At 43.9% G+C, this 27257-nt stretch overlaps 1 protein-coding gene across 14 annotated transcripts in view; it reads right to left on the bottom strand.

Annotated features, from left to right (window-relative positions):
• Nucleotides 1-19499: 19499 nt before the first annotated feature.
• CD44 (CD44 molecule (IN blood group)) overlaps nt 19500-27257 on the bottom strand; it is a 106283-nt gene continuing 98525 nt past the window's right edge. For all 14 annotated transcript variants that reach the window (XM_069553683.1, XM_069553684.1, XM_069553688.1 and 11 more), the window contains one exon: nt 19500-20503. In XM_069553683.1, the coding sequence (XP_069409784.1) occupies nt 20299-20503 (205 nt within the window). In that variant the 3' untranslated portion in view covers nt 19500-20298. The remainder of the gene's footprint in view (nt 20504-27257) is intronic.

Genomic DNA, 27257 nt, shown 5'->3' with positions numbered 1-27257 from the left:
GCTCTCTGGAAACCAGTCCATTCCCTGCCCCCCACCAATGACCCTTAATTCCACCTCCGAGTAAGTCCTTCTTTTTCCATTATACTTTACTGATGCACATGAAGAGGATACTCAGAAATAATTTCTCCCGTAGCAACATTCTCTACCTTTTGTTCATAGAAAGACCGTGCTGGATGCCACGTTAGTTCCTGCAGAGGTTTTCACAACAGACACGATGATCATGTACTTGAACTGACTTTGTTTCTGAGGCTGAGCTGACCTTTAGGGCACAAAGCATCTCTCTATTTTGTTTGGGGTTGAAAAGTGCTAACTTCTCCCAGCTCTACATGTTTTCACGTTTCTAGAGTCTCTCCTTCCCTCTAGGGAGGTAATAAAAGTATTTGACTTAGTCACTGTGCCATTTGTCAGGGTCTCTCAGTGGCTCTGATGGCAGAATCTGTCTGGGCCCTGGAATGGGCATACAGCATGCAATGGGCAATATGGTTTTGTTATCTGGGGCCACCGAGAATTTGCAGTTGTTTTTACTGCTAACGGCTACATGATATATTAGGCAAATTTATTTCCTGCTCTGGGTTTCAGCTTAAATGTTTCCTCTCTGAGGCAGCCTCATTTGGAAACAAAATCATTTATGATTTGGTAACGATCTGAAGATGATGTATGTCTAACTGTCCTGAAGAAAAGGGAACTCAGTTGTTCCCTGTGGAAGCCAAAAAAGGCTTCCAAAGGCACGATGGAGGAGAGACAGCAGAGATAAAGGCAGTCTTGGCTGTGTTAAAATAAGTTGTTTTTTGAAGATTGAGGCCAGAGTTTCACAATCACAAAAAATTATATTTTATACGCACCAACTTCAAATTAGAAATGAGATTTTTTTAAAACCAGCTATGTTATTGGAAACAAAAATTATGAATCAGCTAATTTAAAATATTGTTAATTAACAATACTATTGTATACCTTTATTTCTGCCCCAGTGGAATGGGCATCTCACTGTCCTCTGATTGATGGAGGTCAGAAGGAAAGTCTGTCCTTTCTCCATCTGGATTCTTGCTTTGGGGAATGCTTCTGCTGCCTAGTGGGGCACATGGGCAGTTTCTTGTTTAACATGTATTGAACCTGTATTAGGTGGCAGACACTGATCTATGGAATGGATATCTTTATCTATATCCTCACAACAACTCTATGGCATAGGTGCCTTCACTAACCCCATTTAACAGATGAAGAAACTGAGGCCCAGATATGTTAAATAAAGTGCCCTTAGGCATAATGTCCACTGGGCTTCCCAGATGGCACAGTGGTAAAGAATCTGCCTGCCAACGCAGGAGATGCAAAACACATGGGTTCAATCCCTGTGTCAGGAAGATCCCCTGGAGGAGGAAATGGCAAGCTGCTCCAGTATTCTTACCTGGAAAGCTCCATGGAGAGAGGAGCCTGGCGGGTTACAGTCTGAGGGGTCACAGAATCAGACATGACTAGTACATCCACACATAATGTCCATTAGGAGGAAAGGATGCCCTTTTTCTATTCTTGTCTTGGGTAGTTGGAGGCTGGAAGAATGCTGCCACCATAACTTCCATCACCAGCTCTGCCACTGGCCACGGCTACCACATTCCTACAGCCATCATTCTCTCTTTGTGTCTCTCTTGTTTGTGAGTCATTTACTCAAGATTCAAAGTCCAAGACAGGAGTGTCCTTTTAGCCAAGCTTGCCTAGCACAAGTTTAAATCACACTTTTGCATTTCTCACCCACACTCTGTCCATGTGATGCCTCAAGACTTAGGGCTCTCCTGGGTTCTGCCGAATCTCTTCTCAGAGACACTCGCTCTGCACACACCTCGGGTTAGAGCTTCCTACACAGCCCGAATCAGGAATCCCTTACCATTTACTCTGAGTCTTCCAAAAATCTGTTGAAATCTCTTTTTCTGCTTAAGTGTCTTCTTTAGTTCTTTTTGTGTGGATTGGTCTAAAGTTTTGATGCATTTGCTATCATTTGAGTAAGCTTTTTCTTTGGCTGTGCTTGGTCTTTGTTGCTCTACTGGGGCTTTTTCTAGTTGCAGCAAGAGGAGGCTACACTCCAGTTTCAGTGCCAAGGCTTCTCGTCGCAGGCCTCTTTTTTTTCCAGAGCACGGGCTCTAGGAACCTGGGCTCAGTAGTTGTGGTGCAAGGGCTTAACTGCTCAAAGGCACATGAGATTGTCCCAGACCAGGGATCAAACCCATGTTGCTTCATTGTCAGATGGATTCTTAACCACAGGACTACCGGGGAAGTCCTTGCGTAAGCATTAGAAAAACACATAAATGACTATATTCAATCTGCTGACTTCAGCAGAAAGTCTGAGTTGGACTCTCCGTTCTCAAATGGGAACAATAGTGTGTGTCATGTCCCTTCCCAACTGGAAGTGCCTGGCTAGGACGTGGCCTCCCCCGGCCCATGCCCACGTCCCTCGTTTATGTGCATCACTGTATCAAAGAAACTCTTCTATACACCGTCAGTGTGCTTGCTAGTTACGTCCACTTTGACAGCTGGGTGGCATTCTGCTAACTCTTTGGCAGCTGGCCTGAGGAATATATTCACAGCTTAATTCTAAGCTATGACTTGGATTGAAAATAACCAGACTCCATATCCCCATTCAAATACCCTGGAAAAAACCTCCAATAGCAGCCAGTGGATTAGGTCCCTCCTTTTCTGCCACGTAAGACGTGTCTCTTGCTATGCTTCCCGGGTGCATTTGATCAACACACATGACTGAGTACCTACTGTGTGCTGGGCATTCCTCCAAGTGCAGAGGACACTGCAGGGAACAGGAAGCTTATTGTGAAGTTTGTAATCCAGCTATTGGATTCAAAACACTTCCATATTTGCAGCAGGGGGAGTATGCCCAGGCACTGTGGATTGATTTAACTTTCATTTCAAGCGGGGCTGTGTGTGTGTGTGTGTGTGTGTTGCAGGGGTGGGGAGTGTTTCCTCCTGGAGTGGGCAATGTGAGATGTGCCTAATTCCCATCCGTCATCATATCTCTTCCATTAATGCCATCCATCTCTGATGTCTCCTCCCTTCCTCCTTGCATTTGGCACCCCTTCCCACAGACATAATCACATCTCTGTGATTTCAGCTCTCTTTGCCTCCCTCAGCTTTCCCAGCTTGCTGTGTTAAATGTCATTTACTTTTCTCCTCCTTCAAGTTATAGCTTCTCCACAGACAATGGTAGGCTCCGTGTCTGCATCCTCTGGGATCCCTAGGGGTGAGCTGGTTACTGAAGGGTTGGAGGAAAAGCTTGGCGAAAGCTTGCCACCCTGGGTGGTGGCTGGGCTTCCCCTGGATTGTGCTGTTTGAAGTCACTTCATTTGTGTCCAACTCTGTGCGACTCTGTGGATTGTAGCCTGCCAGGCTCCTCTGTCCATGGTATTTTCCAAGCAAGAACACTGGAGTGGGTTTCCATTTCCTTCTCCAGAGGATCTTCCCAACCCAGGGATCAAACATGCCTTTCCTGCATTGGCAAGTGAGTTCTTTAGCAGCAGCATCACCAATTAAGCATGTTTCATCACCTCTAGGATTAATTTCTTTCAGAAACGTCCAGTTCTGACCTAAATAACACGTATTTTCTTCTATTCATTTTGACACTCCCCCTAGCAGAATTAATAGCTGGACTAAATATGCTTCTAGAGCCTTCACACCCACCTGGCCTCTGAGGTCATTTTTCAGGCACCTTACTCTTATTGGACAGTAGAGAATATCTTATGCAAATCATGTTTCCCTGAATTCTGAAGGCATGAGGAAATGTCAGTTCACCCAGTCCCACTGATGTTGTTTGATATTTAACTCATTTGTGTTATTTGTTAATAAACTGGAGGATACTTTGGGGGACAGAAAATATTTCCAGCAAAAGAAAGACTTCTAGGCATAAAGAGTTTTCCAGGAAACAGATATTTGGTTGTCTATTTACCTTTCCATAGTAATGGAGTAGACCATTAATTTTGTATTTTAAAAAACTTTTTTGGGGGAAGCTGCATTCCCGCGGCACGTGGGATCTTCTTCCCTAGCTGGAGACCGAACCTTCGCCTCCTGCATTGGAAGGTGGATTCTTAACCACTGGACCACTGAGGGTGTTCCAAATGTTGTGTTTTTAATGTTAACTCTAAGAAACAAGACAAAACACCAAATAAGCCTGTCCCTGCTTTGAAGAGCTCTAGATTCTTTTCGCAAATTCATTTAGTCAAAAGAACAATTCCAAACCAAAATCAGGAGCCACCGTTTGGTATGGGATTGACTTTTTCCTCAAACACCAAACTGACAAGCAATATGTGCCGCATTTGGAACCGACTAATAGGCATAGACTGTTTGAGTCCCAGATGATTCTGAAATTCATTTACTAGCTGGTCAGTGCTGATGCCAGCATCTTTAAGAGACGTAATGAGAATCATGCCTGCTAAAAGATGGGTAGGTTCTCTCTGCTATATTTAAAATAGATAACAAATAATGTCCTACTGTATAACAAGAGGAATTCCGCTCAATGTTTTGTGGCAGCCTGGATGGGAGGGGAGTTTAGGGGAGAATGGACACAAGCATATGTCTGGCTGAGTCCCTTTACTATCCACCTGAAACTATCCCAACATTGTTCATCAGCTATACTCCAATATAAAATTAAAAGTTTTTTTTCAAAAAAGATGGTTCAGGCAGTATATGTAGGAGTTAAGAAAAGTAGGGAGTTAAGGGAAATTGCCAGCATCCATTGGATCATTGAAAAACCAAGAGAGTTCCAGAAAAAACATCTACTTCGGCTTTATTGACTATGCCATAGCCTTTGATTGTGTGGCTCACAACCAACTGTGGAAAATTCTTAAAGAGATGGGAATTCCAGACCACCAGACCTGCCTCCTGAGAAAATCTGTATACAGGCCAAGAAGCAACAGTTAGAACTGGACATGGAACAACAGACTGGTTCCAAATTGGGAAAGGAGTACATCAAGGCTGTATATTGTCACCCTGCTTATTTAACATATATGCAGAGTACCTCATGAGAAATGCTGGACTGGATGAAACACAAGCCGGAATCAAGGTTGCTGGGAGAAATGCCAATAACCTCAGATACGCAGATGACATTACCCTTATGGCAGATAGCAAAGAAGAACTAAAGAGGCGCTTGATGAAAGTGAAAGAGGAGAGTGAAAAAGTTGGCTTAAAACTCAACAGTCAGAAAATTAAGATCATGGCATCTGGTCCCATCAATTCATGGCAAATAGATGTGGAAACAGTGGAAACGGTGGCAGACTTTAAAATCACTGCAGATGGTGACTGCAGCCATGAAATTAAAAGACGCTTGTTCCTTGGAAGAAAAGTTATGACCAACCTAGACAGCATATTAAAAAGCAGACCTTTACCAACAAATGTCCATCTAGTCAAATAGTAGTCATGTATGGTTGTGAGAGTTGGACTATAAAGAAACCTGAGCACCAAAGAATTGATGCTTTTGAACTGTGGTGTTGGAGAAGACTCTTGAGAGTCCCTTGGACTGCAAGGAGATCCAACCTGTCCATTTTAAAGGAAATCAGTCCTGAATTGAAGCTGAAACTCCAATACTTTGGCCATCTGATGTGAAGAACTGACTCATTGGAAAAGACCCTGATGCTAGGAAAGACTGAAGGTGGGAGGAGAAGGGGATGACAGAGGATGAGATGGTTGGATGGCATCACTGACCCAATGGACATGAGTTTGAGTGAACTCTGGGAGTTGGCGATGGACAGGGAGGCCTGATGTGCTACAATTCATGGGGTCGCAAAGAGTCAGACACAACTGAGCAACTGAACTGAACTGAAGGGAAATAGGCGCTGGTTCCAGGCTGTTCATGTTGGCATCCTGGCTCTGCCACTTCCTGGTTGAGCAACCATGCTCCCATGCCTTCGTTTCCCCATCTGCAGAGTGAGAGTAATAAAGTACTAGACCTCACATGGCTGTGTGAGTCTTATTTCAGTTTTCTTATTTAAGCACACATTTGTGCTCTGTGCGACACTATTCTGAGACCTTCAAGATGCTAATTTGTTTAGTTCTGATAACACTGTAAGCTATGTTCTAAGACCTATTTAGCCCCAGAGATGTTACATAACTCAAGTGAACACATAAGCACACAAAGTTTTTCAATTAAATTAAAAATTCAAATTGTGACATTGTTGATTTACAATGTTAATTAGTTTTAGGTGTACAACAAAGTGATTTGATATTTTTATAGGCTTTGCTTCATCCAAAGTTATTATAGAAGATTCGTTATATTCCTTGGGCTGTACATTATATATTTGTGTCTTATTTATTTTATCCCTAGTAATTTGTACTTCTTAGTCCTTCCCCTATTTTGCCCCTCCTCCAACCCTTCCTCCCACTGATAACCATTAGCTTGTTCTTTGTGTCTGTGAGTCTGTTTCTGGTTTGTTATAGTCAATCATTTATTTTATTTTTGAGAGTCCACATATCAATGAAAGTATACAGTATTTTTCTCTGCCTGACTTACTTCATTAAGCGTAATACCCTCCATGCTGTTGCAAACGGTAAGATTTCATTCATTTTTATGGTTGAGTAGTATTCACACACGTGCTTGTGTATGTGTGCATACACACACACACACACACTGCATCTCCTTTATCCTGCCTTCTGTTGATGGATACTTAAGTTGCTTCCATCACACCACATGGTTTAAATAGTGTGTCAGGTAGATGATAAACACTTGGTCAGTGCCAGCCTTTGTAGATAGATACCCTCCTATACCGCCCCCGTCACAGCAGCGGGTCCTCTGCCATAGTTCTCTGTGTGCCACAGACAAAGATGTGAAGCCCAGCACTCAGCACATGCCCATTACATAGGAGGAGGTATTCAGTATTATGATTAAATGGCAATTAATTAATATTTCCTTCTCCTTCAAGCATCTTTGAATCCTTTTCAAAACACAAGGGAGTGATTTAAAAGAAAATGTGGACCATCAGCTGTACTCTGACCCTTGGTCCCATCACCCAGGCAAACCAGTTTCATTTCCACTCCACACAGCCTTAGTGCACAGACACCCACCTTCATCTTCTTCTTTCTGGTTTTACTTTGACGATTCAAGAACTGAAGTTAGGTGCTAGTGCTAAGTCACTTCAGTCGTGTCCAACTCTTTGCAACACCATGGACTGTAGCCTGCCAGGCTCCTCTGTCCATGGTATTTTCCTGGCAAAGATACCAGAGTGGGTTGCCATTTCCTCTTCCAGGGGATCTTTCCAGCCCAGGGAGAGAACCCACCTCTCTTAAGTCTCCCGCATTGGCAGGCGGGTTCTTTGCCAGGTTCAGTTCAGTTCAATTCGCTCAGTCACGTCTGACTCTTTGTGACCCCATGGACTACAGCACGTCAGGCCTCCCTGTCCATCACCAACTCCTGGAGTTCACTCAAACTCATGTCCATTGAGTCAGTATGCCATCCAATCATCTCATCCTCTGTTGTCTCCTTCTCCTCCCACCTTCAATCTTTCCCAGCATCAGGGTCTTTTCAAATGAGTCAGTTCTTCACATCAGGTGGCCAAAGTATTGGAGTTTCAGCTTCAGCATCAGTCCTTCCAATGAATATTCAGGTCTGATGTCCTTTAAGATGGACAGGTTGGATCTCCTTGCAGTCCAAGGGACTCTCAAGAGTCTTCTCCAACACCACAGTTCAAAAGCATCAATTCTTTGGCGCTCAGCTTTCTTTACAGTCCAGCTCTACACATCCATACATGACTACTGGAAAAACTATAGCTTTGACTACACAGACCTTTGTTGGTAGTGTCTCTGCTTTTAAATATGCTGTTTAGGTTGGTCATAGCTTTCTTCCAAGGAGCAAGCATCTTTTAATTTCATGGCTGCAGTCACCATGTGAAGTGATTTCATAGCCCAGAAAAATAAAGTCTGACACTGTTTCCACGTCTATTTGCCATGAAGTGATGGGACCAGATGCCATGATCTTAATTTTCTGACTGTTGAGTTTTAAGCCAACTTTTTCACTCTCCTCTTTCACTTTCTTTTTTTTTTTTTTTTCCTCTTTCACTTTCATCAAGAGCCTCTTTAGTTCTTCTTTGCTATCTGCCATAAGGGTAATGTCATCTGCATATCTGAGGTTATTGGCATTTCTCTCAGCAGTCTTGATTCCAGCTTATGTTTCATCCAGTCCAGCATTTCTCATAAGGTACTCTGCATATATGTTAAATAAGCAGGATGACAATATACACCCTTGACGTACTCCTTTCCCAATTTGGAACCAGTCTGTTGTTTCATGTCCAGTTCTAACTGTTGCTTCTTGGCCTGTATACAGATTTTCTCAGGAGGCAGGTCCAGTGGTCTGGTAGTCCCATCTCTTTAAGAATTTTCCACAGTTGGTTGTGATCCACACAGTCAAAGGCTATGGCATAGTCAATAAAGCCAAAGTAGATGTTTTTTCTGGAACTCTCTTGCTTCTTCAATGATCCAGCGGATGTTGGCAATTTGATCTCTGGTTCCTCTGCATTTTCTAAATCCAGCTTGAACATCTGGACGTTCATGGTTCACATATTGCTGAAGCCTCGCTTGGAGAATTTTGAGCATTACTTTACTAGCGTGTGAGATGAGTGCAATTGTGCGGTAGTTTGAACATTCTTTGGCATTGCCTTTCTTTGGGATTGGAATGAAAACTGACCTTTTTCCAGTCCTGTGGCCACTGCTGAGTTTTCCAAATTTGCTAGCATATTGAGTGAAGCACTTTCACAGCATCATCTTTTAGGATTTGAAAGAGCTCAACTAGAATTCCATCACCTCCACTAGCTTTGTTCGTAGTGATGCTTTCAAGGGCCCACTTGACTTCGCATTTCAGGATGTCTGGCTCTAGATGAGTGATCACACCCTTGTGATTATCTGGGTCATGAAGATCTTTTTTGTATAGTTCTTCTGTGTATTCTTGCCACCTCTTCTTAATATCTTCTGCTTCTGTTAGGTCCATACCATTTCTGTCCTTTATCAAGCCCATCTTTGCATGAAATGTTCCCTTGGTGTCTCTAATTTTCTTGAAGAGATCTCTAGTCTTTCCCATTCTGTTGTTTTCCTCTATTTCTTTACAGATCACTGAAGAAGGCTTTCTTATCTCTCCTTGCTATTTGGAACTCTGCATTAAAATGGGTATATCTTTCCTCTTCTCCTCTGCTTTTCTCTTCTATTCTTTTCTCAGCTATTTGTAAGGCCTCGTCAGACAGCCATTTAGTCATTTTGCATTTCTTTTTCTTGGGGATGGTCTTGATCACTGCCTCCTATACAATGTCACAAACCTACGTCCATAGTTCTTCAGGCAGTCTATCAGATCTAATCCTTTGAATCTACTTCTCACTTCCACTGTATAACTGGAAGGGATTTGATTAAGGTCATATCTGAATGGTCTAGTGATTTTCCCTACTTTCTTCCATTTAAGTCTGAATTTGGCAATAAGGAGTTCATGATCTGAGCCATAGTCAGCTCCTAGTCTTGTTTTTGATAACTGTATAGAGCTTCTCCATCTTTGGCTGCAAAGAATATAATCAGTCTGATATCTGTGTTGACCATCTGGTGATGTCCATGTGTAGTCTTCTCTTGTGTTGTTGGAAGAGGGTGTTTGCTATGACCAGGTGGCTGGACTCAATTTCCACGTGGATCACAGGGATGTTTAGAGGTGTCCACTAGGGGGCGCATGATCAACAGGTCAGGAAAGGCCGTCAAGGAGGTTGGACTTAACAGGGAAAATACTCAGTTTCTGAGAAGATTGAAACTAGGTGGGAGAATTCACGTTGATCTCACCCTTGGTTTGCCAGATGAACACCCAGGATTTTTCTTAGCTTTTCCATGAATCTCTAAATTTTGCCAAAGAGAAACTAGGTGTAAAACACGGGGTCAGAATGTCTGTCTGCTGAGAGAAGCCTCAGCCTGGGGCTGTCCTAAGACAGAGCCCCAGATCACCAACGACTCTGTAACGTGTCCAGACCTTCTGAAGGTGCCAGACCCCAGAGCCCAGTGGATGTGGCTTTGGGGGCGCAAGACAAGAGCAGCCAAGTGTGGCCTATTCAATATGTCCGGGGAGGGCAGACGGCAAACCTCACTGAGAATGAGGGGGAGAGATGCTGTCCTTCTTGAGACTTTTTGAGGTCAGTTACACCTATTCTTGGGCTTCCCAGGTAACTCAGACAGTGAGTTACCTCTCTGCCTGCCAAAGCAGGAGACTTGAGTTCAATCGTGGGTCAGGAAGATTCCCCTGGAGCAGGAAATGGCAAACCATTCCAGTATTTTTGCCTGGGAAATCCCATGGACAGAGGAACCTGGTGGGCTACAGTCCATGGGGTCATAAAGACTTGCACACGGCTGAGTGCGTGCACACACACACACACCCACACACACACCCCCCCACACACACACACCCACCCCTATTCTTTTTTCTTTGATTGCTAAATGCCAACGGTCCTCAATAAATAGTTACTAACTTTTTTTTTCCAGAACAATTGTTCAAGTCTTGCTCTTCTTTGTCTTTTTCTAATTCTATTTTTATCCTTCTGACTGCTTTCCCTGACATTTCTTTCTTCATTTCTTAATGAGATTTAAAGAAACTTGGGAGGAGTAGAAAATTAAAAGCGCAGCTCTTCCTGAACTCCAGTAACCTTGCCTGTGTTGGAATTGCCCTTAAGCCTTTAGGGATGAAAACCTGTCTCTCCACTTCTGCATGGAAGACTTCCCAAGGTGTGGGCCTGCGATCTCTAGAGCGTGATCCCTGGAATTTCAACCTGTCTCCTCTCCCCAGGTAGGAGCCACCCTGAAGCTTGGCTCTGGCAGGGCCTCTGTGTAGTAAGATTTTGTCAATAATATGCTTTGCTAATTCCACCCTTGCCTAGAAAACAGGAGGGGAACCTCTTTTCTTTTTCAGTGGCTATTTGGACATCTCAGGGTGGGAGGTTCTTAGGACTCCAGTTCCTAGAAGGGTTTGGGAAGGGCTGAAAAATTCTGGAATACCTCTGACTTCCCCTGCATCCTGGTTCACGTTCTATCTGGGTCCCTACTGTGGATTCACACAATAAACACTTGGAAGATGTCAAGAGACAGGAAATGCGTGTTCAACTACAACATCCCATGCATTTTACACGCATTATCTTATTTAATCCCCCAGCAGTCTTCCTGGTGGCAATTACTATTCCCAAGTTACAAATGGGGCAATGAGGCACAGAGCCATTCAGTGACTTGTGAAGGTCATAAAGGGAATAGGTGGCAGGGGGTGGATTTGAACTCAGTTTTATTTTATTCTACTTTTTGGCTACACTGTACAGCTTGCAGGATCTTAGTTTCCCAACCAGAGAATGGAACCCACATCCTCTGCACTGAAATCATGGAATTCTAACCACCGGTGTGCATGCTGAGTCGCTTCAGTTGTGTCCGACTCTGTGCGGCCCTATGGACTGTAGCGCACCAAGTTTCTCTCTCTGTGGGATTCTCCAGGCAAGAATACTCGAGTGGGTTGGCATGCCCTCCTCCAGGGGATCTTCCCGACCCGGGCATTGAACGCACCTCTCTTACGTCAACCTGCATTGCCAGGTGGGTTCTTTACCACTAGTGCCACCTGGGAAGTTGCCACCAGGAAATTCCCTGTTTCATTTTAAAGACCATCATTTTCTAACTAAACTTCAGCTGCCTTTCTTGAGATTTTTGCCACTCCTCTTCAAGGACTTAGGAAGAAGGAAGTGGTTTGGACTAGACTCCTGGAAAACAGTAGTCATCACATGATGAAGCAAGCAGTCTGGAAACCTGAGGGGGCGGGACTGAGGAGGCGGGTGATGGGGAGCGTGATGGGCAAACTCCGGGTGATGAAGACCAGATGTCAACACAGGCACAGGATGAGGCTGGAGGCTGATGTGCAGTCACTGGGCAAGAAGGATGGCTCAGCCAGACTGCCGCTCCCTGGCCCTTTCCCCCAGGCATCATGGGAAAAATCACCTTTACACGTGACTGACTCCTTCACTTTTCAATAAAGACAGCTTCTATGAGGTTGTTTATGGTGTCCTAAATTAATTCTATTACCACTATGGCCAAATAGTAAGCGTATCTTCACTTAGCCCCAAACCCTTCCTGTGGTTTCCAAACCCCTCCTTTGGCCCCACCAGGCATAGAGAGGGCATGCTGACCTGGTTTGTGATACTTGGAGACCATCTCTTAACTTTGCCAAGTTTAGTTTACCAAAGGTCTGCCGACAGGCAATAAAGTAGGTTAAGTCAGAGTCTTTGGATGGAGTCGGGCTCCATTTCAGCCCCCACCACTTCCTACTTGTGTAGCTGGGGGACATCATTAACTTCTCAGTACCTGCCAGTGCCTCTCTTGTTCAAACAGGGTAAGAATTCCCCTTCATGGGTAGTAGGGAAGACTCATGAGTGTATGGTCAGTCCCTAAGTTGTGTCTGACTATTTGCAACCCCTTGGACTGTAGTTCCCAGGCTCCGGTAGGCTCCTCTGTCCGTGGGATTTCCCAGGCAATAATACTGGAGTGGGTTGCCATTTCCTTCTCCAGGGGATCTTCCCAACCCAGGGATCTAGCCCACATCTCCTGCATCGCAGGCAGATTGTTTAACACTGAGCCACCTGGGAAGCCCCATTGCATGTGGTTTCTTTACCGCTGAACCACCGGGGAAACCCAGGGAAGACTAACAGATGTGCAAGCCCAGGTATCCATAAGTGAACAGCAGATGGTAACTTTTGAGGCTGTTATGAAGCTGGACCTTCTATTGTGTGTTGGAGATACAAAACCAAATCCTGCCCTCAATAGACTCACTTGTCTCATGAAAGAGAGGCCTACAGGCAAATGAAGAAAATGGCAGAGTAAGACCTGCTTCAGTGACATGTGGACAAGTTGGAAAGGTACTCTGAGGGGAAGAAAGATCTCCATTCAGGTGGGGGTGGGTGAGACTACTTCCTGGAGGTCAGGATCAAAGCCATAGGTGGGGCTCCAGCTCTGGTTAATTTGCAGCCACAGCTTGAATGGCGAGATTTCATCAAAGGACAGCAACTACCCTGCTTCCTGGACTGCTGCTTCTCAGTCTTGCTTTAAAGGAGAGCCTTGGATTCTGAAACATTCTGGGTCCAGATACCCTCAGTTAATAGTCACTCACATTTAAAAACTGGCTGATTCATGCTGATGTATGGCAGAAACCATCACAATATTGTAATCCTCTTCCAATTAAAAAAAAAAAAAAAACCTGGTTAGAGTTTGGAAAATTGGAGGGGGTGATGAAGAAAGAGATTAAGTACCTAGAGTGTGTCTGTGGGAGATGAATTAATATTCAGATAAGAATTAATATTTTTAAGGACCTGATATATGCCAGGCACAGCCACGTACCGATTCTCTCCTTCAACCCTCATAGCAGCCCTGTGAAAGTTTTGTGGTCTTTTTTTTACAGATGAGAAAGCTAAGACTAAAACCATTTAAGCTGTGTGAGCAGGATTGAGTAGAGTCAATATTAAAACTCAGATTTGTCTAATTCTAGAGCTTATGTTCTTTCTACTGTCCGAGGCATCTCCCAAACTATATTTTATATAGGATCCGGCTCCTTCCTTTTCCAATGAATAGCAATTAATGAAGTTGTTCATGGCTTTTTAAAAGAATGCTATTGCCAACACAGTCAAAATGGGGTGTGTATCTTATGCATAAACAGGAGAGGTGCCCTTGAGCACAAGAATCTTTCAACACACCTGTCATAGGTTGATTGTAACTAATGGCCCTCTATGGGTCTCCTCGAAGCTACGCTTTTTGTGATAGGACTTTGCAGCAGTTCCCATGAAGAGGCAGAATCTACTCCTCAGTCTCCAGGTCTGGGCTCATCTTGTGCCTTGCTTTGGTGAATAGTATAATAGTGTTAGGGTAGAGGAGAAGTTCTTGGCCTCAAGAAGTGATGTGGGCACCTGCCCTCACCTGGAACCCTGCCAGACCTTGGAGGTGTGTGAGGGACACACGCAAAGAGCCTCCAGTGGTCCCACATCCTAGATGAAGCCACAGTAGGTCAGCCAACTTCTAGCTGACCTGTTTGCTAAGTACAACTATGAGCAGTCCAGTCATGCTCAGCGGAGCCCTGGCCAGATCCCAAAAGCACCTGGTCAATGGGTGGACTCATGAGAAATAACCAATGTTTGTTATTTTAAATTGCTCTGTTTTGGAGTGGTTTTAAAATGCCTCAGTAGTTAGCTGCTATAACTGAAAAATAATCTTTTTAATTAGAGGTCAACAAAGCCAAGGCATCTATTACTTCCGTTATTAATCAGCACTCTAGTTTGGATTGATTGTTCCTGAGACACGCTGTACAGCTCTCAGCTCAGGGTCTTCCTTTATTATCTCTTTAGGGATTCTTTTTACTTTGCTTTCTGAATCTCAGTTCCCCCTTTCTTAGTAACTCCCTTGCTTTAATGGAGTATATCCTTCAGGAGTAGCCTGGGGACGGATAACTAGGTTTGGAGATAATGCAAATATGAAATGTTTTCACTCTGCCCTTACAGTTAATTTGTTGGCTTTTTGGCTAAGATCAAGTGGGGCTCAGACGGAAAGCGTCTGTCTGCAGTGTGGGAGACCTGGGTTCGATCCCTGGGTCGAGAAGTTCCCCGGAGAAGGAAACGGCAACCCACTCCAGTACTCTTGCCTAGAAAACCCCATGGACGGAGGAGCCTAGTGTCCATGGGGTTGCAAAGAGTTGGACATGACTGAGCAACTTCACTTTTGGCTACATTAGAATCCTAGCTTGAAAACATTTCTCTTAGAAACTTCATGGCACTTGTTTCCTCGTCCTCACCCTTTCAAGGTGGCTGTTGAGCAGTCTAAATCTATTCTGACTCTCAATCCTCTTTCTGATATACACTTTCCTCCTCAGAAACTTGTAAGATAATCTCTTTGCCTTGACTCTCATGAATTTTTTAAATGATAGGTCGTATCGTGTATCTGTTTTCACCCTTTGTGTTCAGCACTCGGTCCTTTCAGTCTAGATATTCACATTCTTTCATTCTGAGGAATTTTCTTGATCTACTTCTTAGATGATTCCTTCTTCATATTCTCTGTTTCTCTTTGTGTGATTCCTATTATTTGTAAGTTAGATGTCCTAGAATTTTCTCTACCTTTCTTTTCTCCTCTGTTTCCACACTGTTTTCTGGGATATTTCTTCAATTTTATTTTCCCAACTTGCTGTTGAGTTTTTTTTTTTTTTTTTTTTGTAATTTGTGCTTTCAATTTGAATTTTTAAGAGCTTCTTTTTTAGGGGTTCACTAAATGTTCCTTTTTTTTTTTTTTTACCATAGCATTGTGTTCTTCTTTCATAGATAGGATTATCTCTTACTTTCTTACTGAGAGTATTACTGATATATATTTTTAAAGTTTTCTTCTCCATGAATTGTCTCATGGGTAAGAGGGAGCCACAGCAAGCTAAGAGCCCTGTGTGCCTGGAAGGCTTTGAGATCATTGTAGATTGCTTTGCTGGGCTATATATAGCCTTGGGAAGCTAGTCTGTTGCTATTTTTTGGTTTGCTTTGAAGTTTATCAGATTCCCCAGGAAGACTGAGTTTTACCTGGAGCATATTGTACATGCGTGTCTACCAGCATTCTGGGAGCCAGGTTGGGGGAAAATGTCTAGGAAGGCTGACATTCCTTACATACAGTTTCACTTTACAGAATGATACTTTTAATGTCAACTGTGTATGCCTTGTTGCTACACAGTCAGACTCTCTTTTTTGCCCTCTTCAGAGAATAATCTTCCTGTCTTTTGCTAGAATGGAGAAAGAAAGAATAGTCATTCAACTCCTTAGTCATTTAGCCATCTCCCTAATTTGAGCCCTGCCTTCTCCACCAAGGTGGAGCCCTTCTCCACCGGGGCTTTCCTGGCGGCTTAGACGGTAAAGCGTCTGCCTGCAATGCGGGAGACCCGGGTTCGATCCGTGGCTTGGGAAGATCCTCTGGGGAAGGAATCAGCAACCGACTCCAGTACTCTTGCCTGGAAAATTCCATGGACAAAGGAGCCTTGTAGGCTACAGTCTGTGGGGTCGCAAAGAGTCAGACACAACTGAGTGACTTCACTTCACTTTCTCCATGTCCAGAAACAGCTAATGCTGCCAAATCTTATGACTTTGAGAGTTCTGCTACACAAATCTGGTTGCTTCTCAATTTCCCCCCTGCTGGCTTGAGATCCAGCTTTTCCAAATTTGCTCAGCTATCAATGAACCATCACTTTCCAGCTTCAAATTTTTGCTGTTATTGACTCTTCCTCCATCCTCTTTGGCCCCATGGGTTTAAGTCTTTTTGCAAGCTCTGTCTTTTTAGAGCCTTGCATGAGGGAAGGAATGTTCTCTCTCCTTTCTTTAACTAGAAGGCCAACGGTAGTTCTTGGCTTTTAAAGTATTAACACTTTACAGTATCTCATTTAGTTTGAAATGTGTAGACCACACACTTTAATGGAAAATTATACTTTCTCCAAAAGAAGAGTTTTAAGTGTTCGAAATTTAATGTTTCTTTTCAGAAAAAAAATGAGTGTGAAGCTCTAGTCACCTCATAAACCTTTAACTTTGTGCATCTAAATTACCCAAACAACCAAATAATCACAGCTCTGCCCCTCTAGGCCCCCTACCCCTTTAAATCAGAGGCTCCTGAGTCCATTTCCCGTTTAACCCACTAACCCTTTTAATAGTAGCCTTTTAATATGTTCCAATAAGTGCTTCCAGCTGAGTAATATACATATCATGCTTTCCTCATTATTACCGGTCCATTAAAAAATATGCAAAAATCAGAGTTGAGGGTGTGCTGTGAAAAATCAAAATATTTACCAATGGCCATCATGCATGCATGAACAATGAGCTATTCTTGGAAAATTCAACACAAGTGGTTTATAAAAAGACATTCCTATGACATAAGGGTGAATGTTATTCTTAAGTACATTTTGCTTTCTAGAGAAACCAGTGATTTCTTTCTCCTACTCCCCTGCTGTGTACTGGTATATTGAATGAACGGAGGCTATGAATTGATTCTAGTTGTCATGGTCTTGATGTAAAATTTCTTGAGAGGGTCTGCTAGAGAAATCTGTGCCAGGCTAGAATCTGCAAAATGTGGATATGAAGTTATCTTTTGCCCCATCTTATTTTTCACCTAATGCTAATTTAAAGGAAACCCTCAGGAGACACAAAAGATTTGTAGTTTTTCGGGAAAAATTACACCTGAAGCCCTCAGCTTTGCCAAACTATCAGCTTTGCTCTCCTAAGCTCTGCAAAATAATAAAATGCTGGCCCCTTTCTTTTACAAATAATACTGTGTAAGACCCAGCCCAGGCCACCTGGCAAGCTACTGGTAGGAATGACATGGAGTTATGTCCTTATTTCAAGTGGCAGGGGGCAGATCCTATTCCCTGAGCACAGGCAATGTTGCTGGGGTACTGTATCCTAGGATGAAAGTTTTAGACTTCCCCTTTCCCTTTCTTAAGAACACAGAGGTATATCCAAGTGAGGGGTGACAACAATTATGAAAGGGAAGATCATATGTAATTCCAAAAGACAGTAGAAAACAATCTCCTATTTCAGCCTGCCTGATGGAAAACATCACTGCAGATGGTGACTGCAGCCATGAAATTAAAAGACGCTTGCTTCTCAGAAGAAAAGCAATGACAAACCTAGACAGGATATTAAAAAGCAGAGATGTTACTTTGCCAACAAAAGTCTGTCTAGTCAAAGCTATCGTTTTTCTAGTAGTCATGTATGGATGTGAGAGCTGAATCATAAAGAAGGCTGAGTGCTGAGGAATTGATGCTTTTGAACTGTGGTGTTGGAGAAGACTCTTGAGAGTCCCTTGGACTGCAAGGAGATCCAACCAGTCCATCCTAAAGGAATTCAATCCTGAATATTCATTGGAAAGGCTGCTGCTGAAGCTAAATCACCAATACTTTGGCCAACTCGTTAGAAAAGACCCTGATGCTGAGATAGACTGAGGGCAGGAAGACAAGGGGACGACAGAGGATGAGATGCTTGGATAGCATCACCGACTCAATGGACATGAGTTTGAGCAAGCTCCGGGAGACGGTGAAGAACAGGGAGGCCTGGCATGCTGCAGTCCATGGGGTCCAAAGAGTTGGACATGACTGAGCGACTGAACAAAATTTCAGCCTACTTGATGGGAATGTATAGAAGGGGTGGAAAACCTTCCCTACCTGTGAGACTTGTATGACTGTCCAGGACCCCAAAGTGAATCTGGGGTAGGTTGAGCTGGGTCTGGCTTTCTTGAATCTGCCCATCGTGGTTTGTTGCATTTAAGTTAAAGAGCCCGCGTGAGCCTGTCTGGGTCTGCAGCAGCCCAGGAGAACTCTGGCTAGTGGGGGTACTTGGACAACAGCAGCAGTAACAACAGTGTGGCTTGAAAATAAAAAGAACGCCAGACAGCTAACTATGGAGCTGACTGAGGATATCCCCAGAAGAGAAAGGAAACTTTCAAAGACCAGGATGGGGAGGGGATTGTGAGCGTGGATGGGGAAGAGTCGAGTTTCTGAATGAGCAGAAAGCTGGCAACTCTCCTTTAAATACTGATATACTCTTCAGAATCCATTCTGGGTGTAAGCCCAGCCCTGATTCACATGGGACAGTTTTTTTCCCTTCTCCTTCTCCTTCTTCATATTTGGGCTGGGAAACATTGTCAGTTGTAATCAGTGTAGGAAAATTATTTTTTCTGGGGGCCTAAGGAAGGAGGTCCCAGTTTATGGAACCCCTTATTTTTATAGATTCCATTTCTTCTATAACCAGCAGCCTTTGGAAGTTTTAGGACCAACAAAGTCTCCTGAACTTCTATACAAAGACTGCTAAAGACTTGCCCAGCAGGAGATAAAGCCATTATTCTCTTATTTGGCCATATAACTGTTGATCTGGTGGTGAATCCAAGGTGGGAAGCCCTGTAACCTTGTGAGGGATTCTCCAGCCACTTAAGTTAACCCTGAATAGCAACTGCTTTGGATGGAGACCACTGGCTTGAAAAACCATGTACAAACACGGCCATAAAAATCCTCCGACAGGATCTGCGCTGCTCCCTGCTCCCCTTTCCCTGCTTGTGCCCGTCTGTTGGCCACTGTCTGTGCGCCTTCATTTCTACTGGCTTCTCCTTTTATTACAAAAGGTTAGAAGGCACTTCCGTGTTGTTTTTGGACAACACCATGGAACATCACAAATGGTAGGTCATGCACATGTAACATGACTTTTCACCGCCTTTCAGGGGAAAGAATAGGCGGCCATTAGTACATAAAAGCAGCTGAAGCTCCTCCTCTCACAGTTTTGGTTGTAGGACAGGATAGAATGCCTTTGGAACCTCAGAAGTAAAACAATACTGTCTCCCCTGGTCCTCTATGAGATTCGGGTGAGCGAGCCTGAGTGGGGGCTTCATGGCTCTGAGATGAAGACTTGCAAGGAGGACCTCCTCGCCTCTTCCTGATGAGCTGTTGGGACCCAGGCTTTGCTGATTAGGAAACTGAAAGACCACAGCACAAAGGGTTAAGGTGGAAGAAGTACAGGTGTTTATTATGAATCAGCAGAAACCCTTTTATGCCTCTGACCAGGTAGGCAACCAAAAAAAAAAAAAAAAAAATCACTGATCAAAGGACCTCCAGGGTTTCATTTTTCAAAAACACAGATAAATAGCTTACTCTAGATAAATAGCTTCACCGTTTGGGTATTTCCCAGAAGCATCTGAAAATTTTCCAAGGAGTCTGTAGAAGGGGATGTGTAACCAGTACACCCCCACCCCTAACCCCACTAGAAAGAAATGCCCAGGGATTGGGCTGCTGGAAGGGCAACATGGACCCATTCAAATTTCCTTCCAGGGGCCAATCCCTCCTAGCCCTGGGGATGTCCTTAGCAGGTGGCTGTTCCCTGGTGGGTGGGGTGAAGGGGAAGGTTGAGGGTCAGGAAGATGGACGCATGGCTTTTGTTAGAAGCTGCCCATCACACACCTCAGGGAGGTGAGACACTTCTCGGTGGGGACTGCTGCTGCTGCTGCTAAGTTGCTTCAGTCGTGTCCGACTCTGTGCGACCCCATAGACTAGAACAGTCCAATTCTTGCTGATTATTAACTGGGCCCTCATTTCAGAAAGCAATGAGGTTTTTATCAACTGGATCTGACTTTTAAAAATAAAACACAAAAAACTCCCAAAAAAGGAATAGAAAATTTTATGCTAAAAAAAAAGATCCCCAATGAAACAATCAGTAGCACACTGCATCTGTGAAGTGTCCCAGCTCCCTGTAATGGTTGTGTCTCCAATGGTGGTTTATTTCCAAGGTCACAGAGTAGGTGTTACACCCCAATCTTCATATCCACATTCTGCAGGTTCCGTGTCTCATCTGCCGTCACAAACTGGTCTGGGGTCTCTGACGACCCCTTGTTCACCAAATGCACCATCTCCTGAGACTTGCTAGCTTCTCCGTTGAGTCCGCTAGGCTTTCTCTCCTCCATGGTTCCATTCCCATTGTTGATCACCAGTTTTTTCTTCTGCCCACACCTAAGAATTGAAAAAAAAAATTATAAGAGAAATGGGTACAATGGTTTTGTCATCATCATCACAGTTAATACCACCATCACTATGGTTTATGATAATCTGAGTATATTTCATCCTACTGACTTTTAACAATCAGCACTTTTCACAGCAAAGTCCTTGACCCAGTAGCCAAAGCATCACTTGTAAACTTGTTAGAAATGCAAATTCTCAGGCCTACCTCAGACATCCCGAATCAGAAAACTCGAGGAACGGGGACCAGAGTCTGGGACTTAGCAAACCCTCACGGGCTACCTGAAGTGAGTCTGAGAATCAGTGGTCACAGCTATGGGAAGCCAGTGCTCACTGTATCCCCCATTACAGCTAAAGAAATCTTGGGCTCGGAAAATTCCATCACTTGCCCCAGGTTATTGAACAAGTACTAAGAGAACTGGGATTCAAACCCTGGTGTGTCTGACTCCCAAGTTCTAACTCTCCTTCCATCAAATCATGTAAGGGAAATGTTTGCCTCTGTTAAACTCTGGCTGTTTCTGCAGGCTTAGATAAACCATCAACGGGATGACTGTAAATCATTCTGATTTGTGTATTCAAGAAAGTCCCTTTACTTCCTCTCCCAGTCAACACTTTGTTGGCGTTGTCAGGGTTATTATTGCAAATACGAAGAAGAATGAGGCACCGCTTTGCTAGAAGTATAGTGTTAGTTGCTCAGTCGTGTCTGACTCTTTACGACTCCATGGACTCTAGCCCAGCAGGCTCCTCTGTCCATGGAATTCTCCAGGCAAGAATGCCGGAATGGGTTGCCATTCCCTTCTCCAAGGGATCTTCCCAACCCAGGGACTGAACCCTGCATTGCAGCCAGATTCTTTACCATCTGAGCCACCAGGGAAGATATAAGGCCACACTGATTTTTCCCTTATGCTTGGTTCATTGCCATGTAACCTTAGATACGGGAAGTTTAACTATATAAGGGAAGTCGTTCACTATTTAAGATTTCTTAATAACATTACTCAAATGCAGAAGGTCTGCTATAGATGAGCATGACCTTGATCTTGTTGCTGGGTCAGGGCATTGCCTTATCCCCGCCCCAGCCTGAAGCAATGCTTCCTCTTTCCTGGAACACGATCACTGCCACACATCAAGAAGTCAGATGCTGCTTAAACAAAAGCAAAGGTGCAAACCCTCACAACTACAAGTAGAGCAGGAGTGAGGGGAAATGTGCGTTTATTGGACACTTCCTGAATGTCAGGCACTTTACATGTAATTTCACGTAATCTTTACAATAATCTCACAAAGCAACTGTTATTCCCATTATACAGCAATGGAAACTGAGGCTCAGGGAGGTTTAGTAACTGGCTTGAGGTCACACAGCCAGTAAGAGGGACAGAGGCAACATTCAAATGTAGGCTTTTATGACCCAAAGTCTCAGCTCTACTGCCCTTGCTTTATTCATGCTGCTAACCATCTGGAGATCTGGAACAAGTATGAAGTCGGAATTGTTCACTTTGCCGCTGGATATTTGGAGTTGTAGAGACAAAGCTTCTATTATTCATGATCATGGGCCGTTCCCTCTGGAACTGCCAGGGCCATAAACTTTAACCACTTGTTTGGGGAAGTAAAAATTATACCTCCTGAATATGAGGTTGATCCTGTATCCTCTGGCGTGACTCTTGATGAGGGCGGGAGGAAGGACACTTGACCTCTGCTGATCCGTAGGGCTGAGCATATGGATCCACATAGACAAGAGCAGGGGCTTGGAAGGCCTGGCTTGAGGGCCTTACCACTGTGTGACCTCAGGCAACTCACTTAACTTATCTGAGCTTTCTTATCTGTAACACCAGGCTGTTAAGAGTGCCAATGTCACAAGACTGTGGAAATCCCTTGAACCAGAGGCTGGCACTGGATACATGAGTTTACCACCATTTTATCTGTTGCTTTTCTGAACAAGGAATAGTAAGGAAATCAAGGCCTTGGATAAGCACTTAGAACGGCACCCGAAACACAGTGAATGTTCTAGAGGCACTTGCTGTACTTGTTAGTATAAACAGAGCCATGTGAAATGTTTGCTGATTCTTCTGCTACCTCCACTCCTCTTGTTATATTTACGATGAAAATGTCGTAAAAGGCCAAAGGGAGGTGCTGCCTGTGTTTTATTCGGATTACCAAGGGTTATCTCATTTGTCTTTGCTTTTGCAGCTCTTTGTTTAAATTTAATTTTGTTGTAGTACAGTTGACTTACAACGTTGTGTTACTTTCTGCTGTACAGCAAAGTGATTCAGTTATAGACGTTCATGTGTACTAAGTCACTTCAGTACTGTCTGACTCTTCAACACCATGGACTGTAGCCCACCAGGTGCTTCGGTCCAAGGGATCTTCCAGGCAAGAATACTGGAGTGGGTTGCCATGCCCTCCTCCAGGAGATTTTCCCGACCCACAGACTGAACCTGCATCTCTCACATCTACCTGCACTGGCAGGTAGATTCTTTACCCTTAGCCCCACCTGGAAAACCCTCAGCTATACACACACACCACCCTTATGGCAGAAAGTGAAGAAGAACTAAAGAGGCTCTTGATGAAAGTGAAAAAGGAGAGTGAAAAAGTTGGCTTAAAGCTTAACATTCAGAAAACAAAGCTCATGGCATCTGGTCCCATTGCTTCACGACAAATAGATGGAGAAACAGTGGCAGACTTTATTTGGGGGGGCTCCAAAATTGCTGCAGATGGTGACTGCAGCCATGAAATTAAAAGACGCTTACTTCTTGGAAGGAAAGTTATGACCAACCTTGCGAAGTCACTTGTCAGTCATGTCGGACTTTTTGCAACCCCAGGGACTATAGCCTATCACGCTGCTCCATCCATGGGATTTTCCAGGCAAGAGTACTGGAGTGGGTTGCCATTTCCTTCTCCAGAGGATCTTCCCAACCCAGGGAAGATGACCAATCTGGACAGCACACTAAAAAGCAGAGACACTACTTTGCCAACAAAGGTTCATCTAGTTAAGGCTATGGTTTTTTCCAGTGGTCATGTATGTATGTGAGAGTTGGACTATAAAGAAAGCTGAGTGCCAAAGAATTGATGCTTTTGAACTGTGGTGTTGGAGAAGACTCTTGAGAGTCCCTTGGACTGCGAGGAGATCCAACCAGTCCATCCTAAAGGAGATCAGTCCTGAATATTCACTGGAAGGACTGATGCTGAAGCTGAAACTCCAATACTTTGGCCACCTGATGTGAAGAACTGACTCATTTGAAAAGACCCTGATGCTAGGAATGATTGAAGGCAGGAGGAGAAGGGGATGACAGAGGATGAGATGGTTGGATGGCATCACTGACTCAGTGGACATGAGCTTGAGTGAACTCCAGGAGTTGGTGATGAACAGGGAGGCCTGGGGTGCTACAGTCCATGGGGCTGCAGAGTCGGACACGACTGAGTGACTGAACTGAACTGAACTGATACACACACATACATATGTTCTTTTTCATGTTCTTTTCCATTATGGTTTATCACAGGATATTAAATATAGTTGCCTGTGCTATAGAGTAGGACCGTGTCATTTATTCATGTTATATATAATATGGGGTTGGCAAAAAAGTTTGTTTGTTTTTCCCATAACATCTTACAGAAAAACCCAAATGACCTTTGTGGCCAACCCAATAGTTTGTATCAGATGGTCTTTGGAGAAAAGGTATCTTATTAAAGTAATTTCCACTCATCCACCAAACGGGTACTTGAGAAGTTGGATGAAACAGTGCAGGAAAGTGATTTATAATCATAAGATAAATGTTTGTGCAAGGGGCTGAGGTGGGGATTAACGTTATTACCCTAAATGAAGCTGATTTTGAAAGTGGGTAACATTAGACCTGCAGGATGGAGGAATGTTGTGCTTGGGTTTGGTCCTGCCCCCATTTCCCTCTGGATTTATGTGTCTCTGTTTTCTGTCTGAGTTCTTTCAGGAGGGCAGGGTGATGCTCATAAATAACTCAGCCCAATATTTGGTGCTCTGGGCAATTTATAAGTACTTTTAAAAAGCAAGCTCTCATTTTTTCCTTTCTTAGTAGTTACAGGAATTTAAAAAGAAACATGAGAGCTGAAGGGACTTCAGAAGTGATCCAGCATATCTCTTTTCTGAGTCCAAGAAGTCAAGTATATCACCCAAAGCTACCCCGCTAGTTATGGCAGGAACTACAGTCTAGTATTTACAACTTAAGACTTTTTGACTCTAAAGGTCAGAGATCTTTACTGAACCACATCTCGCCTGTATCTCCTTTCCTCTTCAATCTCAGGCATCAGCTGAGGACGCAAGTGACCTCACAATGAGGAAGCTGTCAGACTGAAGCCTGGCCAGGAGTAGGTGGGCAGCCTGTGTGGGGTTTAGAAGCCAGGAAACATGTTCTTTAGGGCATGGAGGAGTTTATCTTAAAAGTTAAGGGGTAAGGTAAGTTAACAACTGGTCTTGGGACTTCCCTGGTGGTCCAGTGGTTGGGACTCTGAGCTTCCAAAGCAGGGGTTACAGGTACAATCCCTGGTTGGGGAACTAAGATACCACATGTTGTTGTTTAGTGGCTCAGTCGTGTCCAACTCTTTGTGACCCTGTGGACTGTAGTCTCCCAGGCTCCCCTGCTCATGGGATTTCCCAAGCAATAATACTGGAGTAGGTTGCCATTTCCAGCTCCGGGGGATCTTCCCAATGCAGGAATCGAACCTGCGTTTTCAGTTTGGCAGGCAGATTCTTTACCACCGAGCCAACTGGGAAGCAAGATCCCACATGCCGTGGCCAAAAAATAAAAATAAATGAATAATTCTATATGTAAACATCTGTATTAAGTTCATACTGATGTCATCAGTTCTAATCCATTACTACAAGGATCATTCTGGCCTCCTCCCCTTCCTTAAAAACAACATCAATAGCAAAAAAACCCAGAAAACAAAACTGATCTTATGTCTTATCTACCTGACAGTCCTGAAAAACACTTAGAGATCTATTTTGCAGTGTGTTGGAGCTTTGCCATTCCAGCCAGTAGACACCAGCCATAAGATATAAACTAGTTCAAATGAAATAAAATCAAAAATTCACTTCTTAAGTTGAACTGGCCACATCAGGAGCCTCAGCAGCCATAAGTGGTTCATGGTTGTATATGAGAACAAATGTGGAACACTTTCGTCATCACAGAAAGTTCTACCGGACAGCTCTGTTGTAGAGGGCAGAAGGAGTTTGGGTGAGCTTAGATTAGAGTGAACTAGGCTGTAGCTTAAAAGAAGGAAGACATTTCTAAGTCATGGAGATTTACGGAGGGGACACACCAGGCTGAGGGTGCATGGCTGCCCTCCGGGGTGTAGAGACAGGATGATTATTCCCTTGACAGTGCAAGCAGGCAAAGGCCTTTTCTGCACAATCGATACAGAAACATTTCTTAATCACTTCCCTTCTGTGAAGCTTTCTCTCTCCTCTTCACACAAACCCGATAAATTCTTTAAGGAGAAAGGCATCTAACTTCTTCTCTTCAGTCTCATCCAATAGCTACCAATCCAACTGATTCCTAAAAGAGCTGTCGGCTCTTACAGAGAGTGAATACAGTTCTGATTTCCACTGGAAAGGTGCAATTCAGGGACTCTGGTTATAAAAAGAACAGCAGGAAAGGTAATAATGTGGGCTAAGACAGGGACTGGGAAAGCGAGAGAAATTACAGGACCCCTAAATCGGCATCTTTAAGACAATGGAACTCACAGATCACTCCTTCACGGAAGCCTGTGTTTAACTCTCCAACCTCAACTTCAGTAGTTAGTGATTTTCCATTTCTATCTTTTAATCGTAACTCATATAACACGGCCTGGCCCAGAGTATGTTGGCAATAAACAATAGCCGACTCAAAGTGAACAGGCCAATACTGCCACAAAACCTCAAGATTTTTGCAGAGAAGGCATGGTACCCTTTTTGTTTTCATCTCTTCCTCCTCTGTAGTGCTGACGTCACAGCCGCCCCTCAAAAGACATTTGCTGAATAAGTGAATGCCTGGTATAGGCCTCTTATCTTCAAACAAACTTTCTTTGATGAAAATAGGATTCTGTATCCCTCTAGAACGCCACGCTCCAAGTAGAAAGGCCTCTGCCTCTTGAGAGGATTAGAAATGGGCTGGTGGCTTTAGAATCACAGTGTATATCCCAGAGCCTCTGCAGCCGTTAATCAGTCTTTAGCTCTGCGGCAAATCTGTTTTCGATTATCAAATCAGGACATGGTAATTCAGAGCATCCGAGCAGCTACTCTCCCGGTGAGACACTTGCTCTACTGGATCCTGTGTGTCCCTGTTTGCTGGTTGCCGGAGTGACTGCTGGTATTGGGAGGAGGGGGTGGGGAAGCAAGGGGGCCTGCTTATGCTGCTGACATGATGGGAAGTGACACACGAGCTAACCAGTCACACTAGCTGCTCGGGGGACAGCTGAGATACTTCTCCGAGTTCTCCCCCACGTTGAGAGCATCTGAGGCCAACGATTCTGTGGCGACATGTGCAGAGCTTATAGGCTGTATATGTGAGCAGTAGTGCTACATTTTAGGGCCTGGAATAAAAGGACTGATTTCCAACAATAGGAAACTCATATTTAATCGAACAAAAGTCATCTACGAAAAAAGCACAAAGGCTGAAGGAAAGTGTAAAGACTCTTTGTAAGGGCTCCCTAAGTCATATTATTTAAATTCAACTAAAAAAAAAAATCTCTTTCCATTTAGTCATGGGAGATTTTTAGGAGGTCTTTCCTACTTCTTTTCCTAGTT

The sequence above is a fragment of the Ovis canadensis genome, chromosome 15 (assembly GCF_042477335.2).
Source record: "Ovis canadensis isolate MfBH-ARS-UI-01 breed Bighorn chromosome 15, ARS-UI_OviCan_v2, whole genome shotgun sequence".
In the NCBI taxonomy this organism is placed as follows: Eukaryota; Metazoa; Chordata; class Mammalia; order Artiodactyla; family Bovidae; genus Ovis; species Ovis canadensis.
The sequence above is the reverse complement of the archived record's forward strand: the minus strand, read 5'-3'. Positions and strand labels throughout refer to the sequence as shown.